Source organism: Condylura cristata, unplaced genomic scaffold, assembly GCF_000260355.1.
Source record: "Condylura cristata isolate star-nosed mole 26May11 unplaced genomic scaffold, ConCri1.0 scaffold00006, whole genome shotgun sequence".
Classification (NCBI taxonomy): Eukaryota; Metazoa; Chordata; class Mammalia; order Eulipotyphla; family Talpidae; genus Condylura; species Condylura cristata.
In genome coordinates, this window is record NW_004567107.1 from 1,500,655 (window position 1) to 1,516,546 (window position 15,892).

General features: G+C 70.3%; 2 protein-coding genes across 2 annotated transcripts in view; one reads left to right on the plus strand and one right to left on the minus strand.

Annotated features, from left to right (window-relative positions):
* The first annotated feature begins 474 nt into the window (after positions 1-474).
* On the plus strand, positions 475-5,534 carry REXO4 (REX4, RNA exonuclease 4 homolog (S. cerevisiae)). The gene is made up of 9 exons (XM_004677855.2): positions 475-805; positions 902-1,206; positions 2,469-2,612; positions 2,718-2,911; positions 3,452-3,540; positions 4,216-4,290; positions 4,460-4,534; positions 4,769-4,969; positions 5,298-5,534. The coding sequence occupies exons 2-9, from the start codon at positions 953-955 to the stop codon at positions 5,436-5,438; spliced, it is 1,173 nt and encodes a 390-aa protein (XP_004677912.1). The 5' UTR covers positions 475-805; positions 902-952; the 3' UTR covers positions 5,439-5,534.
* A 58-nt stretch (positions 5,535-5,592) lies between these two features.
* The window catches only part of STKLD1 (serine/threonine kinase-like domain containing 1), a 14,841-nt gene continuing 4,541 nt past the window's right edge, over positions 5,593-15,892 (minus strand). Inside the window, exons 4-19 of the mRNA XM_012721190.1 lie at positions 15,546-15,620; positions 14,880-14,981; positions 13,377-13,447; positions 12,700-12,815; positions 11,474-11,592; positions 10,774-10,937; positions 10,346-10,476; positions 9,362-9,445; positions 8,755-8,871; positions 8,346-8,486; positions 7,680-7,808; positions 7,105-7,233; positions 6,897-7,025; positions 6,105-6,245; positions 5,940-6,019; positions 5,593-5,861 (exon numbers count right to left, since the gene is read on the minus strand). Coding sequence (XP_012576644.1) covers positions 5,703-5,861; positions 5,940-6,019; positions 6,105-6,245; positions 6,897-7,025; positions 7,105-7,233; positions 7,680-7,808; positions 8,346-8,486; positions 8,755-8,871; positions 9,362-9,445; positions 10,346-10,476; positions 10,774-10,937; positions 11,474-11,592; positions 12,700-12,815; positions 13,377-13,447; positions 14,880-14,981; positions 15,546-15,620 — 1,887 coding nt within the window. The 3' untranslated portion in view covers positions 5,593-5,702. The remainder of the gene's footprint in view (positions 5,862-5,939; positions 6,020-6,104; positions 6,246-6,896; positions 7,026-7,104; positions 7,234-7,679; positions 7,809-8,345; positions 8,487-8,754; positions 8,872-9,361; positions 9,446-10,345; positions 10,477-10,773; positions 10,938-11,473; positions 11,593-12,699; positions 12,816-13,376; positions 13,448-14,879; positions 14,982-15,545; positions 15,621-15,892) is intronic.

The following is a 15,892-nucleotide window of genomic DNA, read 5'->3' on the forward strand; positions in this document are numbered from 1 at the left end:
GGCAGGGCCGCCCGGAGCCCGGTGGGCGCCGCCCTGCCCGTTCTGGGCCGGCCCTCCCCAGGGCTGACTCGGTCAGACCCGCGCCAGGCCTCGCAGCATCCGCCCCCCAGGAGTTCCCTGCCGCCTGCCAGCTGATGTCTGGGGGGCTGAGACGCGGCCTGGTGAAGGGGCGTGGCCCGAGGCCCTCGCGCTGGTAGTGGACACACTGGGCGCAGAGTCACATTCGGCCTGGGTCTGTGCTGCCTGCCAGGGCTGTCATCCTCGAGACCAAGCTGACTACTTAGGAAGGGGAGGGCTCTTCCGGGACCCAGAAGCTCCCGTGGCTGCCCCAGCCTGGGTGCAGGCAGATCTTGGCTGCGGTGACCAGCCATGCTGGGGTTGGCCCCCAGGGGGCATCTCAGAGAGACCCTGCCTGGTGAGAAGAGAGCTGCAGAGCTGCCTCCACGGACAGAAGCTAGTGAGCTCCCACTAGTGCACTCCTGCCCTGGACCCCAGACTCCCCCCAGAGCTACCCTAGATCTGGAGGAGGAAGGGGTCCGCGCACCAGCGTGGTGGCCTCAGCTGCCAGGGCGGCCACCCCAGTGAGCACCAGCCCTCCCTGACCATGGCGAGAGCCTGTCGTCCCTCGGGGCGCAGGAGACGTCTGTTAGGAGGGGAGTTTGAGCGGTGAGGGGTGCACACGTTGCCTTACGGGTCTAGTGAGAGATGCAGAGACCGTTTTCTTCGCGGGTGAGAATGGGAAAAGACTTCCCCGAGCCACTGGAAGAGGAATTCCCGCCATGTGGTAGCAGTGAAGATGTGATCGGTGTGTGCACACGTATGCTTTAAGTACATACCTGTTTCTAATATCTTGTGCGTGGTTTCCAAGTTAAAATATGTATTTTATTTTGGGCCTCCCTAGCTGCTGACACAGAAGTCACAGGTCCCAGAAAAGCCTCTGGCTAGCTCCCAAATGGATCCCCAAAAGCAGCCCAAAGTTGCCCGGCACAACAGAGAGATCTCAGGTAAAGTGAAGACAGAGGAAATGGGGACAGAAGGCCCAGAGCCGGCCCTGCGGAGCGGGAAGGGGCCAGCACCTCCCACCCAGGCCAGCGGAGCCCGGAAGAGGGCAGACGGCAGTCTTTCTTCAAAACGAGGCGACATCAAGCACAAAAAACGGAAAACGAAGGCGGCCCCCGCGGCCCCGGCCCCGGCCCCATCTATCGAGTGAGTCTTGGTGCCTGGCCTGAGCGGCCCAGGGGAGCTGGTGCGGCCTCTGCCACCACGCTGCTGGCCCAGCGCCTGGAGCCTTTCTCCGCGGGAGGCCGAGGCTGAGGCTGGCTTCCTGCCCGCCGCCCCTCCGCGGCCTGCCTGGTACTCGTCAGCACCTGTCCGCGGTGAGGCGGGCTGGGCCTGCGGTGGGCAGCCCTGCGGTGGGGTGCCGAAGCCATACGGGACATTGTTTGCCCTCGATGCCCTGTCTTGCTAGTCGGGGGGCTTGGGCCCACTCCTGGGGCCTTCGTGTGGTCGTCTGTGTGTTGGACGGCCACCTCAGCAACCCCTTGGGGACAGCCGGCAGCAGCTGGCCTGTCTGTGAGTCAGACAACGTCTCTGGGGGAGGGGGTCCCCCATCCAGACACACCCGTCAGTGAGACGAGTGGGGAGACCCAAAGTGAGGACAGCTGTTTGGTGACCTGGTGGGGCCAGGGACTCCCAGCCGTCCCTGGAGAAGCCCACAGGCGTGAGGCCTGGGGAGCCCCAAGGAAGCCACTTCAGCTGCCCGAGCCGGCCTCGCCAGGCAGCAGGCGCCCGGGGGCTGTGTCCGGCCCACGTGCTTGCACCCTCCCTTTGCCGCCCGCCCCCAGGGAACCTGTTGCTAGCTGAGTGGAAGGAGAGCGTGGGGCTGTGGGCAAGGGGGTCCTGCATCCCTGTCCCTGCGGCGCCTGAGTTTCACAGGATGCGTGTTTAAGGTTTTTTGTTTTGTTTTTAATTTTTTTTTTAAAGATTTATTTATTCATACAGAACTGGGGTACAGGCCAGAGATGAGAGGCTTCACCAGAGACAGAGCGGGGAGCAGAGCAGGCAGATGGACAAAGTCCACTGCTGAGGGGAGCAGCGGGCAGGTCAGGAGAGGTCTGCCGCGCCCTGTGGTCACCTCCGGGGCAGGCGGGGATCGAACTCATGCGGAAGCGGCTTTGGCTTCTCAGTGCTGTGCTTTAACCCACTGCGCCACCAGGGAGGGCCCTATGCGATTAAGATTTTTTAAATGAAGTACAAGAACTGGGGTACAGACCTGAGGGGGTGAGAGGACTCCCCAGAGACAGAGCGGGGAGCAGAATAGGCGGTTCCACTGAAACCCGCTGCTGAGGGGCAGCAGGGAGACAGGAGGGGGCTGCTGCGCCCGGGTCCCGCCCTGGCCGGGATTTACCTGCATGCAGTGGCGGGACAGCTCCGTAGTGTGAGACCCGCCGCCTGCCTCTGCCTTTCAGGGGCGCCATCTGGTTTGATGACGTGGACCCAGACGACATCGAGGCGGCCATAGGCCCAGAGGCTGCCGAGGCGGCCAGAAAGCAGCTGGGCCAGGGCCAGGGCCAGTGCGGCGTGACGCTGGTGAAGGAGCAGGCCTTCGGCGGGTAGGCAGTGGCCGGGCCGGGCGGGCCCTGCGCCTGCAGCCGTGACCCCGGGGAGCGTGTCCGGGGTGTGGGGCGCCCGCTCAGCTGGACCTGTGGCCCCTGCAGCCTGACGAAAGCCCTAGCCCTGGACTGCGAGATGGTGGGTGTGGGCCCCAAGGGGGAAGAGAGCGTGGCGGCCCGCGTGTCCCTCGTGAACCAGTTCGGGAAGTGCGTGTACGACAAGTACGTCCGGCCCGCCCAGCCGGTCACGGACTACAGGACGGCGGTCAGCGGGATCCGGCCGGAGCACCTCGGGCAGGGTGGGTCTCCGCGCCCGCCTCCTCTGCCCTCTCCCTTTCCTGTCTGGGGTCCCCCGTGCGGAAGGGGCCCTGCCCTGCCGCTTGGCAGTGGGCCCCGGCGCGGGCACGGTGGCAGCGCCTATCTGGTTCGGCTTCAAGCAGGGCCCTGGGGCTGGGGGTGAGCCGAGCTGACCTGGTCCAGAAGGGGCCGAGAGGGACAGGGCGTGGCGCAGCCTCAGGTGACCGGAAGGCCGCCTGCGGGGGCCCACCAATGGCTGGCAGGCGGGGCACAGCGCATGGGGGCCGCCTGGCGCCCTGCTCTGTGGGCCCTGTGGGCGCTGCCCCCAGCCGGCTGCCTTGCTTGGTGTCCCCGCCGTGCCTCCATCCCAGACTGCCCAGCCCACCTGTGGGCCCCAGCTGAACCCCTGCAGGCGAGCGGAAGGGTTTCCCGGGCGTCTGAGGGGCGTGAGACCGGGCCCCACTGGCGCTGGCCGCCATCAGTCCGCACCGCTGGTCGGTCGGGCCGCCCCGGGGCTGGTGCTGAGCCTCTTTGCCTTCCAGGGGAGCGGTTCGACGTGGTCCAGAAGGAGGTGGCCGGCTTGCTGAGGGGCCGCATTCTCGTCGGCCATGCGCTGCACAACGACTTGAAGGTGCGGCCTGGCCCGGTGCACGCACGCGCCGCGGGGCCTGAGTAGGTGGCGTCGGGCCCGAGGGACACTGCAGGCCCGGGCAGCTCCGTGCCCGAGGTGGCAGGTGGCCATCGGGCAGTTGGTGGCACAGCCGGGGCCAGAGCCCCTTCTGCCCGGGCGGCCTGGGGCAAGCTGGGAGCCCCGGTGTGGCCTCCGGCCCCCGCTTGCTGGGGTCTCCGCTGTGGGCAGAGCTGACCCGCCAGTTCTGCTGAGCACCCCAGGGCAAGCAGACGTCAGGCCTGCCTGGGCCTGTTCAGGGTCCCGCGGAACCCCGCGTCCTCCGTCGTCCGGGACGGCTAAGGGCCTTTCGAAGGGCCTTTGGAACTCCTCCCACCGAGGCCCTGCCCACGCCAGTGCGCGGCCTCACACGCACGGTCGCCTGAGCAGTGCGTGTCCCCGCACGTGGGGCTCGTGTGCAGCTCCCCTGGAGACGCCTGCAGGCCGGAGGTGACCGGACGCCATGGGTCTGGGGGCACCTCCAGCCAGGCGAGGACAGAAGTCCCAGCTCCTGTCAGCATCTCGTCTTAGTGCGGACATTAACTCTGGGGGTCCTTGCCAGTGGCTGCTGGGTGCAGAGGGGAGCCTCCGGTGCTGTCTGAGCCCGGGAGCGATGTCGCTGCGCCCGCTCTCTTCCAGGTGCTGCTCCTCGATCACCCGAAAAAGAAGATCCGGGACACTCAGAAATACAAACCTTTTAAGAGCCAAGTGAAGGTGGGTCGCGGAGCCCTGCCCGGCCTGCTGCCATCGGCTGGAGCGTCGGCGTGCGCTCGGTTACCTCCGAGACCCCTGGGGTGGGGGGCGCCTCCTGGAAATGAGGGGGCCGGGCCGGCAGTGGGGACAGCCCCGGGCTGTGCGCGACCCTGCTGCGTCCCCCTGCCAGAGCGGAAGGCCATCCCTGAAGCTGCTGGCCAAGAAGATCCTGGGGGTCCGTGTGCAGGAGGCGGAGCACTGCTCGGTGAGCGGGCGGGCGGGCCGTCGCTTGCCCTTGCGGGGCTGCTGGGCCACAGCACGCATGAGCAGCCCCCAGGCCTCGGCGGTCATGGGAGGGCCCCTGGGCTCCGACCCCCCCCCACCCGGGTGCAGCCTGCCGCCTTCAGGCCTCGGCCGTCCTGCCCGCAGCGCGTCCCTGGCCTGCCCATGCCCGCCGCGTGCCGGGACAGTCATGGCTGCTCCCTGTCCCTGTCCCCAGGTCCAGGACGCCCAGGCAGCGATGAGGCTGTACGTCGCCGTCAAGAGGGAGTGGGAGAACGCGGCCAAGGCAGGCGCCCCCCGGCCGCCGCCCCCCCGCGACCGCAGGGACGGCGCCTCGGGGGACCCGCCCTGCACCTCCGGGCCGTGTGCCCACGCGCAAACAGCCATGAGCAGACGCGTCCCTCGGAGCGGATCCTTTGTACGGGGCTGCTTCCAGACCCCTCCGGGGGCGTCCTGGAGAGGGTGGGGAGCACGGGCCAGGGGTAGGGCCGGCCGGGAGGCGGACGTGCACTGAAGAGAGGGCGCCTGGCCGGGCCTGTGTCAGGACGCCTGTCGGGGCTGCGTGGACAGTGTGGTCCCTGCTGCTGCAGTGGCCGGCTTCTGGGGACTCGCTGGTGCCGGGCGGAATCTGGGCCCGCCGGGTCTCGTCCTTAGGGACGGCAGGGCTCTGGCCGTGGGCCGCTGGCTCAGGCTAATGCCCGGAGCTCTCCGGGCTGAAGGCGGGTCCTTCTCACCCCTTTCTCCAGCCCCCGGAGACTGGAGGCCCCAGCCCTCAGCAAGGCCTTGGGTCAGTAGGCTGCCAGCTGCCCCGTTCTGGAAGAGACGCCTGCCGCTGCCCCGAGGACTCAGGCTTGGAGCCTGAGGAACCGCTCCGCAGGCGCTGGTGACCTCGGCCAGGCTCAGGCGCGGGGAGCCGGCCGCCCGCGGCCCTGAACGCCGGACAGAGGGCAGAGATGGCTGAACAGCGAGCAGGCTTTACTTCATCAGCGCGTGGGCTCAGTGTCTTTCTTCCCCACGGCATTCTGAGGGCCAGTCCATGCGCCACAGGGCTGGTGGAGGCTGCGTATGGGGCACCCCACGCCAGCCAGGGGCCGCCAGGCACCAGAAGAGCGGCCAGCGTGCTGGCCCAGGGCGCCGCTCCCCACAGCCCACTAGGGAAGGCCAAGCGTGGGGTCGGGGCAGGGAGGGCGGCTGGCCGGCGACAGGCCTGTCTGTGGCGGTAGAGGCTCGTGCCCAGCGACACTGACGGTGCAGGGGGCCTGGGCCGCGCCCAGTGCCAGGAGAATCTCTTCTGCATAGGAGACCAGCGTCTGCGAGGGGAGACTCGTCACTCACTGCCCCACGGACCCCCGAGTTTTCTGACGGGTGTGGTTGCCCTCCCCGCTCACCAAGCTGGAGGAGAAGCGCCCCTTCATTTCCAGGATCAGGGGCTCCATGTCGCTGGACACCATCTCCCACGCGATCTCCTCTGGGGAGCAGAGCAGGGCGCCTCAGGCGCGGCAGCCCAGACGCGGGCGCACCGGCGGGAGGCAGGCAGGGGCCACGGCACTCACGGTAGGCTGCCAGGCGGGCCAGCAGCAGGCAGATGTTCTCCACCACCTCTGGGTCGTCCCGGTGGGCCTGGTAGGTCTCCACGATGAGCGCCAGGCCGTTGCCAGCCTCTCCGGGCAGCACCACCTGGAAGGCCGCCAGCTCTGGGGACAGGAAGGGCCTGCTGCCATGCCCTGGCCCAGGAGGTGGGGCCCACCGGCGCCACCTCACTCAACCTGACCCCCCCACCCCCAGCACCCTGTGGGTGCCCTGAGGGGTGCACCCTGCCCCTAGGCACAGCAGAGGCTCCTACTGTGGGCTGGCCCTGGCCCAGGGTGAGGTGCTGCAGGGACACCCAGAGCGCCTTCACGCAGCCTGTGGTCATTGCCCTTCCAGACCTGGTGTCCCCACTGCAGCTGCGAGGCTGGGCCTGCTGCCCGCCCAGGCCCTACTGCTCGGGCTGACTGCCCACTGGTCTCTGACAAGCCTGTTTGGCGCCACAGGGCAGATATTTCTACCAGAGGAAGACCGCTCTCCCTGGGGCCTGCCTTCTGGGTCCCAGGCCTCCCCCAGGCTCCCACTTCAGGCAGAGGAGCAGACAGGACAGGCCCGGCTTGGCGTCCCCAGCCCCACGTGCGCCGTCCTGGAGCCGAGATGGAAAAGGACCTCAAGGGGGCGGGGCTGGCTGCGGGCCTGCAGCTTGGGCGGGGCGGTGGGCCAGCTGAGGCACCCCTGGCCAGCTGCTGGCCCAGGGACGGGCGTCACCTCAAGGAAGGCTTCGGGGAGGGCTGAAGCTGGAGTTGGTGCCGGCTCACCTGACACCCTGGCGAGGCTGGCCAGCCCCCGGCAGGCGTTGATCACCAGCAGGACCCGCCCGGGGCACAGCCGCAGGCTGCGCAGCAGCAGCGCCACCACCTGGACAAACCGCTCCTCCTCCACGCAGCCTGCGGGCGGCCCGGGCGTGTCACCTGCCGCCCGGTCCCGCCCCGTGTCGCCCGTGGCCCGCCCGCCCGCCCAGCTCACCGTGCGCCGACAGCAGCCAGAGGACGGCACAGCCGGCCTCGGCTATCTCCACGTCCCTGGGGTAGGCGGCCAGCACCCTGGCGACGAGGACCAAGGCCTTCTCCAGGGGCGCCTTGTTGGTGATGACGGCTGGTGGGGCAGGGTGGGACACGCGGTGGTCGCCTGGGGTGCCACCGGCCGTCCCCTTGCCCCACCCGGGCTGTGTGGGGAAGGGCTCGGGGCTCCCGGGGCAACGTGGAAGGCTGCGCTCAGCTTCTCCCAGCAGGCTTCGGGTCGGGGTGCACTTGGGTGTGGCCCCGGTGTTTGGACGTGCTCTGCCCCTTGAGCTCCCAGGCTGGCGGGACAGTGGCGAGTGCTGGGGCTCCTGAGACCCCGGCCTTACCCAGGAGGCCCAGCGTGTGTGGAGCTGAGGGGGCTCCTGGGCAGAAGCTGACCCCACACACACACACTTGCTTTCCCCCCCACCCTTGCTGGCCTGGGGAGAGCCTGTCGCAGGCCAGGGCGCCCGGGCAGGCTCCGGGCAGGTCGCAGAGACCGTGGGGGCGGCGGGGAGGGTGCCGGCCCGGCCTTCTCACCGTCCACCAGAAGGGTCCAGAGCAGGCTCAGGCAGTTAACGCAGATGTCCCTGTTCTGGGAGAAGCCGTCCAGGTGTCCCAGGATGTGCTCGAACACCCCAGCCGCCTGCAGCTCCTCCGAGGCCGAGTCTGTGGGCAGGCCCTGGATTGGCGCCCCAGAGAGCCCCTCCTCCAGGAAGCCTTCCCGGACCGCCTCCCTCACCGGTTGTCCCCCAGCCCTGCACCCTGCACTACTGGACAGCCACTCGGCCAGGCTCCTGCCTCTGCGGGACCAGAAACCAGACGTGGGTCATGCCCTGGGCACCAGTCCCAGGGCCCTTCCCAGGGCCGGGCTGGCTCAGCAGCTCCCCACGGAGGGCCCGTCCTGTCCCCAGCCCGCACAGAGCAGGCCTGAGAAAAGAGTCCTGGTGGCCGCCCAGCCTGCTGCTCAGACCCGCTCCCCAAGCTGTGCAGCCGAGGGCGGGTGCTGGCCCGGCTCTGGACGCTGGGCAGGGGTCAGTTGGTAGACAGGGCAGTGTGATTAGATGAGGTGGTCAGGAGGAGGGGACAGGGATGAGCGAAGCCCCAGCTGGTGCCACACATGGCAGGAGCCAGTGGCCACACGCCGGCACTCTCCCGAGCCCCGCTCCCTCGTGCACCCCAGTCTGGCCCGGGGAGTGCACCCACCCTCTCTGCAGACGATGGTGAGCAGGCTGTAGACCGACACCAGAAGCGGCTCCACCCTGGGGTGACTCCGCGCGACACTCAGCAGGGCCAGGGCCAGGGCGCTGTCCCTGGGCACCTCAGCTGCCGGGTCCTGCGCCAGTGCTGCTCAGGCCAGTTGGGGGAGCCCAGGTGACCCCAAGGCTGGGCGGGAGGAGCCCCCTCCCCTGGGGCAGAGCCCGCCTGAGTGGGAGCAGCTGAGGCTGGCGCTGCCCTGGAGGCCACGGGCCCCCTTGCAGCGGGGGCTGCAGGACCACGCAGCTCGCAAGTGATACCCTCCCTTCATCCTGGGGTGGGGGGACCACTGGGCAGAAGCCCGGGGGTAACCGATGTGGGGGAAGCACTGGCAGAACCTCCCCGGGGCCGGGCCCACCTTGGCCCAGGACGGACTGCAGCAGGGCGCAGGCGCACAGCTGTATGTCAGGGAGCCGCTCGTGCTGCCTCATGATGGGGATCACCAGCTCCACCAGCTCCATGGGCCACGGCAGACCTGGCGGGCGGGGCGGCGGGGCGGGGCTGGGGCAGCAGATGGGGCGTGGTCACGGGGGGGGCGGCCCGTGGCTGGCGGGGACACGGGGCTGGAGAGCATCGGCGCCTGCCTGAACCCAGCCTCCCGGGGTGGGGGGCGGCTCAGGCCGCCGAGAATCTGCAAGAGCCGTGGGGCGACGTTGGGGCTGTTCCCGCACACGGACGGCAGTGGCCAGGGAGGCTCTGGCGCCCAGGGCGCGGGCAGTGCGGGCCCCCGAGTTGCCCTGCAGAGGAACTTCCCGGGCACAGGCGCCCCCTGCTGCTTACACACGGAAATGCCCGGCGATAAGGCAGCCGCAGAGGTGGGGCGTCTTACCGTGCACCCCTTAAAGTCAGGCGAAGGTTTGGGTTCTGAGCCCGGTCCACCCCCTCTGCTCGTAGAGGTGGCCCCACAGGGGCCTGCCCAGCAGGCTGCGAGGACAAGGCCCCCCCGATGCGGGCGGGGCGCATACCTCGCTGAGCCTCGCTTATCTGCAGGAGCTTCCTCAGGGCCCGGAGCTGGATCTCGGGCTGGTCAGCCAAGTTCTTCATGACCTCTGTGGGGACACCGGGCGCCTGGGGCCGGGCCTGGCCTTGCAGAGCAGGCACCAGGTGGCGCTCTCATCACCCCACGTCCCGTCCAGTCACCACCGCCCAAGGCCCAAGACCCCACGGCAGTCCAGTCCCTCCCTCGCAGCCCCTGGCAGGCAGGTGTCGCTCGCCCCCAGGATCCAGGACCCACAGAGGAGGCAGAGGCCCAGAGGGACACTGCCTCGGGGCGCGGCTCGGGTGCCTGGCGGGCTCCGACGGCCTGTGGCGGCCTCGGCGCCAGCAGGAGAAGCAGGAGAGCCGAGCGGTGGGCCGCCGTCCGCTCCAGAGACGAGCAGAGCAGGGCGGGTTCCGTCACAGGCCGCGCGCGGCGCCCGCCTCCCACTGTCCGCTCTACCCAGACCTGGGCGTGGTCAGTCACTGTGTGGGGGCCCCCCGGCGGGGCGTGCCACAGGGCCCAGCCATCCCCGGGGGCGCTGTGCAGCCGTGAGCCCCGTGACCGACACGCCCGGGGCCAGGTCTGTGCGGCTCAAACCGCAGTGATGCCACTGGACAGCACACGCGGGTGCAGGGTCACCCCCGGCCCATCGCAGCGTCCCGTGCCGCTGGGACACGGAGAGCTGCCGAGTGGGGAGTCGCTCAGTCAGGGCCATCGCCCGGCAGGGCATGGACATGGAGGGCGGGCAGGCGCGTCGTTCGGGGTGAGGCCGGAGAGTGCGCGCAGCTCACGGACGGGCAGCGGTGGGCGGGCACACGGGGGGACGGACAGGGGTGCGCCCGTGGTGCTGGAGACGGACGGCGAGAGGCCTGGCCCGCCCTGCCCTGGCCTTTCCGAGGAGCGGCGCGGGCCCCTCCAGATGACGCCCGCGGCGCCGCGCCCCAGGCCGCCTGCCCGCCGGTCCCCACACCTATGATGCTGGCCACGCTGCTCTCCAGCAGCATGTTGGCAACGAACACGGGCACGTCCTGCGGCCGCTGCACCGTCCGGGCGGCGGGGCCCCTGAGGCTGCTGCTCCTGAAGGTGGCCTGGATCACAGCCCTGGGGAGAGCAGAGGCCCGACCCTGCCTGCGGGCCCGGCCTGTGTCCAGTGGCCGCGGGGCCCCGGTGGGCGGGCGTGGGGAGGAGGGTGCAGGGCCCCGCACCTGGCCCGGGGACCCCCCAAGAGGCTGAGCACTGGACTTCACGCCCACGCTGGCGCAGCCCGGCACGCAGGGTCCTGTTGTGCCTTCTGACGGCAAAATCTAGCTGAGACATTCCGGCCGGCCGGGGGCCAGGGCGTGGGCCGAACGCGGGGCCCCGTGGCGGGAGACCGGGGGTGGCGACCCTGCTGCTCACTGGATGGCCATCCGCTCGCCGGGGTGGGCCTGGAGCATGGACGGCAGCAGGGCGCTGAAGATGTTGGCGGCAGGGACCTGCCTCTGCTCCGCGGCCCTCAGCACGTTGCCCAGGCCGGCCGGGAGCGTCCGGATGGACTTGCGCAGCTGCATGGCCTCCGCGGCCTGGGGATGGACGGGGGTTGGCGGCGCCAGGAGCCCTCTTCCAGGGTGGACAAGGCCGGGCGCCTCCCCGCCCTGACCCAGCAGGGAATCTGGGGGCCGGCGGAGGGGGCGCCCAGGGCTTGCGCCCGCAAGCAGGCTGGCCACCGGCCTCCGCGCCCAGCCTCCCTGCACAGAGCGCCGGGGCTGCCTGGCCCCACAGCGCCCCGCGCAGGGTCTGCAGGGCGGAGCACCAGGCCCCGAGGGCAGCGCAGGCGCCCGGGTGCGCTCAGGCTCGCCCCGCCCAGCTCAGCACCCTTGTTCAGAGCGGACAGGCCAGCCCCGCACCTGCGGGAGCCGGCCAGTGGCAGCCCAGGCTGCAGGGGGCGTCTGACCACTGTCACCTTCCCGCCCCGGGACCCAGAGGGCAGGGCCAGGGCGGTGGCCCTCGGGCAGCAGGGGCGTGGGGCGGAGGGGGGCTCCGACAGCCCCGAGTTGAAAGGCTGGAGGGGCTGGGGGGGCCACCCGGGGCAGCGGGCCCCGGGGCGGGCGCCGCTCACGTCCAGGAAGGAGCAGCTGAGCATGTCCAGGATGATGCAGCCCAGGGACCAGATGTCGGACTTGGTGCTGAAATTGTAGCTGAGGGCCTCGGGGGCCATCCAGGACTTCTGGAGGGGGTCTGTGGGCAGAGGCGGGGCGCTGGGTCCAGAGCCACCCGAGCCGGCAGCTGATAGAACGAGGCCCCCAGCGTGGCGGGCCCAGCACTGCGGGCAGGAGCTCGACCCCGCCGGGGAGGGCCCGGGCGCAGCAGCCCCTCCGGTCCCCCACACCCCTCAGCAGCGGGTTTCAGTGGCGCCGCCTGTTCTGCTCCCCCCTGTCTCTGGGGAGTCCTCTCACCCTCCACCTCGGGCCTGCACCCCAGTTCTTGTGTGCGTAAGTAAATAAACCTTAACAACAAACAAACACGAGACCCCCCAGCCCCCCAGGGGAGGCCCCTGGGAGCGGGGCTGCTCGCGGCTGTGGAGCAGGGAAGGGGCAGGCATCTTGGCCCCAACTCTCAAGACCTGGAGGCCAATCCCAGCCGTCCTGCCCGGCGTCCGAGCCTGGCCCTCAGGAGGGTCTCCACTCCTCCGCTCTGCAGCCCCGACAGGTCCCGGGCGGCGCCCTCTGGACGTCCACCCCGCAAGCAGCCAGGGGTGGGCTTCCCGGAACCGGCCAGAGACACCGGGAGCCCCACCCCCACCCCCACCTGCACTGATCCACCCCAGGGCCCAAGGACAGGGTGCCCAATACCCACCCCCAAGCCTCCGGAGCCCCCCTGCGGTCACTATCGCCGCCTGACAGCTGCCCAGCCTGGGCCAGCTCCCTGTGCCCATGTCTTTTCAGAGGAAGGAGGACACCCCCCACCCCACCCCGCCCTCCTCTGAGTCACTTCAAGACTCCCTAAAGTGCCCACGGTCGGGCCCGGGCAGCCGCTGTCCACATGCCTTCCTTCTGGGCCCTTCTCCCTCCAGGGGCAGCTTCCCGGGCACCACGTCATTCCTCTCGCAGGGGTCTTTCTCTCGAGCGTCGGGGGATCTGGGACCTGGCACGCGCCCCAGGCACGGGGTCTCGAGCCCACACAAGCCAGGTGGGGCTGTGGGGACCTTCCGGGCAGAGGCCTGATGTCGCCTCGTTGCGGTACAGACTGGCCACTGCCCTCTGGGCCCGGGACTGAACCCCCTGGGAGCACAGCCCGGCCTGCTGCCCTCCAGCCCCCCGTCTGGCGGCGGGAAGCCCTGGCCACCTTCCTCAGCACGGACATTCCACTTGGCCTCGTCGCTCATGAGCGTGTGGGAGCTGAGATCCTGCAGCCTGCAGTGGCCGGGGCTGACCAGGGCGATGTTGGAGGGCTTGAGGTTCCTGAAGGTGAGGCGTGGCTCCCGTCGGGCCAGCGTGTGCCCTGGACCTTACCCCGCTCCCCGCCCTGCCCGGCCGCCGCAGCCCGCCCACTGCCCGTCCTCGGAAAAGGCGCCCCGAGCCTGCTCCGAGGCGGTTTCCCGTAACCGGCGTCACTGAGATCGGAAAAGCAGGTCAGCTGCGCGCAGGAGGCGCCGCCCGCCCTCGGCCTTCGCCGGCTCCCGGGGGCACCTCAATCCGGGTGTCCGCGCGGGGACCCCTCCCTGACGTCCAGCGACGGCCCGTGGCCACTTCCCGCGGACACAGTGCCCTGGCCCAGCGTGAGCCCCGTCCCGCCCTGCAGACCAGGGACACGGGCGCAGCAGGCGCCCGCTGGCGGGTCAAAAGCTCAGCCGGGCGCGGGCCAGAGGCCACGCCGCGGCCTAATCTCCCCGGGAGCCCCGCTATCTGCGGCTTCCGGTGCACTTTAGCACCGGCGGCCAGCACCCGCCCGGCGGCCGCGAGCTGACTCCGGCTGACTCAGGGAGGTGACGTGGCGGCGACCGCTCGCCCCGCGCGGCCTACCTGTGGATGACGGCCAGGTGATGCAGGTATTCTAGCGCGTCCATCGCCTGGCCCAGCACGCTGAGCAGCCACTGCAAGGAAGCGGGGCATGCGGCTGTGTGGGGCAGGCCAGGCCACGGCTGGACAGTGGCGCCCGCGCCTGTGTCCTCAGGCCGGCCAGTGGCCAGCCGGAGCCCAGAGCCGGCGCGGGAAAGTCCTCTCTGCTGCCGGCGCCTCCTGGCCGGGCGGGCACGGCTCTCCAGTCTCCGGGCCACATGCCTGCCCCACGGAGACCCTGGGCGCCCCCCAGCCAGGGGCCTGGGCCCGCCGTGGCCTCAGTGTGGTCAGCGCCCAGCGCTTCTCTGCGTCATTCAGACTGAGGGAACGCGTTTTGAATCGGAAGCCAAATCCATCCAGCTTCCAGGCAGTGGATCTCTGGTCCTGTTCCAAGTCACCCCGGCGTCAGGAAGCCCCCGCTGACCCCCGTCCACCCAAGAGGGCCCTCCCTGGTGGGCAGCGGGTTAGAGCGCAGCACTGCAGGCCGGCCACGGCCATTTCAGTGGGAGTTCGATGCCTGCCCCGGAGGGGACCCCCAGGACGCGGCAGCCCTCTCCTGACCGCCCGCTGCTCCCCTCAGCAGTGGACTTCATCCGTCTGCCCGCTCTGCTCCCCGCTCTGTCTCTGGTGAAGCCTCTCACCCCCCAACACCTCTCCCTGTACCCCAGTTCTGTGTGCATAAAGAAACCTTAAAAAAAAAAAAACAAAACAAGAGCTGCCCGAGGCCCGGGGGCGCCGTGAGCCGGCTCGCTGCCCGCCAGGCGCTCCGACCGCATACAGAGGGCGCACCCAGCTGCTCCGCCAGCAAGGCACAGACACTCGGGGGGTCGGAAAGCGCCCCCCGCGGTGCCACCCTCTACCTGAAACGACACTCAAATGCGTCTCCCACTAAAACGTGAAAGACTGACAGGCCACGCGGGCTGGGACGGCACGAGACGGCACGAGCGCTCACGGCCAGCGGGTGCGTCCCCTCCCCCACCCGCGTCCAGGCGGCAGCAGTCCGGGGAAGGCGGCTGTTGCCCACTCAGACACACGACCACGCCCCGGACCGAGCCGCTGTGCCCGAGGACGGCCGAGCCCCGTGGCCTCTGCGGCCGCCTGGCAGGCCTGACCGGGAGCTCTGGCGCCCTGGGGTGTCTGTGCAGTTGTCCCCGCGACCTGGGGGCTCCAGGCCCCGCTCGCCCGCTGTCCCCAGACACCCAAGCCCGGGTCCCCAGCGCCCACCCAAGCTGCGGCCAGCGACCCTGAGGCTGCGGGCCTGTGCCCGCGGGAGGGACCCCGGGAGGCCCACGCCGACGGCCACGGCACACACTCGGACGGGGGGTTCGCCCTGGGCTCCCTGGCCGTGCCGCTCCCGGGGCCCGCACAGCGGGCAGCAGGGACGCGACCGCCATGGGGCGCCCGCGTCCCTGCCCCGGCCCCACTGCGGGCCACGTGGCCCCGGGCCCGGTGCCCAGGGTGTCTCACCTCAGCGCCGATGACCGCCCTGTCCGTCCTCTTGCTCTCGATGACCTGCTGGAAGCTGCCCTCGCTGTGTTCCAGCACCAGGCACAGGTACACGGAGCAGCACTGCAGCGCCCTGCCCTTAGCGGTGCTGCCGGGCCGGGATCTGGGCCCCCCGGGGCCGCCCCCACTCCTGGCCCCCGCCCCCGGACACTAAAGCCCCTGGGCGCCTCTGGGGGCCTCTGGGCCCTGACTGGCTCAGATTCCTGCTCCTGGGGTCCCGGCACCGCTGGGGGTAGCTGCTCACCTTTCAGGGCTCATCTTAGATCCATCTCCCCCCCAGGACCCTGCCCCAAGGGGTCCCCAGAGCACCGGTTCGGGCCCCCACCCGCCTGTCAGAGGGCCCAGGAGCCCTCCCACAGGAAGAGGTCCTCCCCGCTTATCTGTGTCCTTGAGAGCGCTATGGGGTACTCATCAAATATTTCGGGGTGCAGCCAGTGAGCATCACTCCCCAAGGCCTTTCTCAGGGCCCAGCCCTCCGGGCTGCAGGGGCTCACGGGACTGCCCAGAGGGCCTCGGGGGCCGTCAGGGTCGGGCCCGGGCAGCCACCCCCGGGGCACTGGCTCGGCCACAGGAGGGGTACGCGGCGGGTGCTGCAGCTCCTGGCCCTGCTGCACCCCAGGGACGCACCTCGTGGTCCCAGAGAATGAAGAGTTCCCGGTACGTGGAGATGTGGGCGTGCTGCAGCTTCAGCAGCGGCATCAGCTGCGGGCGAGCACAGAGCAGGTGGAGAGACCCCAACTCGGCCCGGCCGCGCGCTGCGCCCCGTCCTGACACACTCGGGGCGGGGCGGGGGGCAGCGGGGCACCCAGACAACCGGTGAGGCTGTGAGGGTCGGGGGAGACCCCTCAACCTCTCTGAGCCCCTCCCTGGAAGTGGCCATGACTGTGGGTTCACCTCTGGGCTGAGCCAGGAGGGCAGCAGCGAGCCCAGGCTCGGCACGCAGCGCAGCAGGGCGGCCGAGGGGCTGGGGGCCG

Excerpts from the sequence above, each read along its gene's own strand:
- REXO4 (XM_004677855.2), top strand. The coding sequence starts at position 953 with ATGGATCCCCAAAAGCAGCCCAAAGTTGCCCGGCACAACAGAGAGATC. Across the intron at positions 4,291-4,459 it reads CTTTTAAGAGCCAAGTGAAG|AGCGGAAGGCCATCCCTGAA; the intron begins GTGGGTCGCGGA and ends TCCCCCTGCCAG. Across the intron at positions 4,535-4,768 it reads AGGAGGCGGAGCACTGCTCG|GTCCAGGACGCCCAGGCAGC; the intron begins GTGAGCGGGCGG and ends CCCTGTCCCCAG.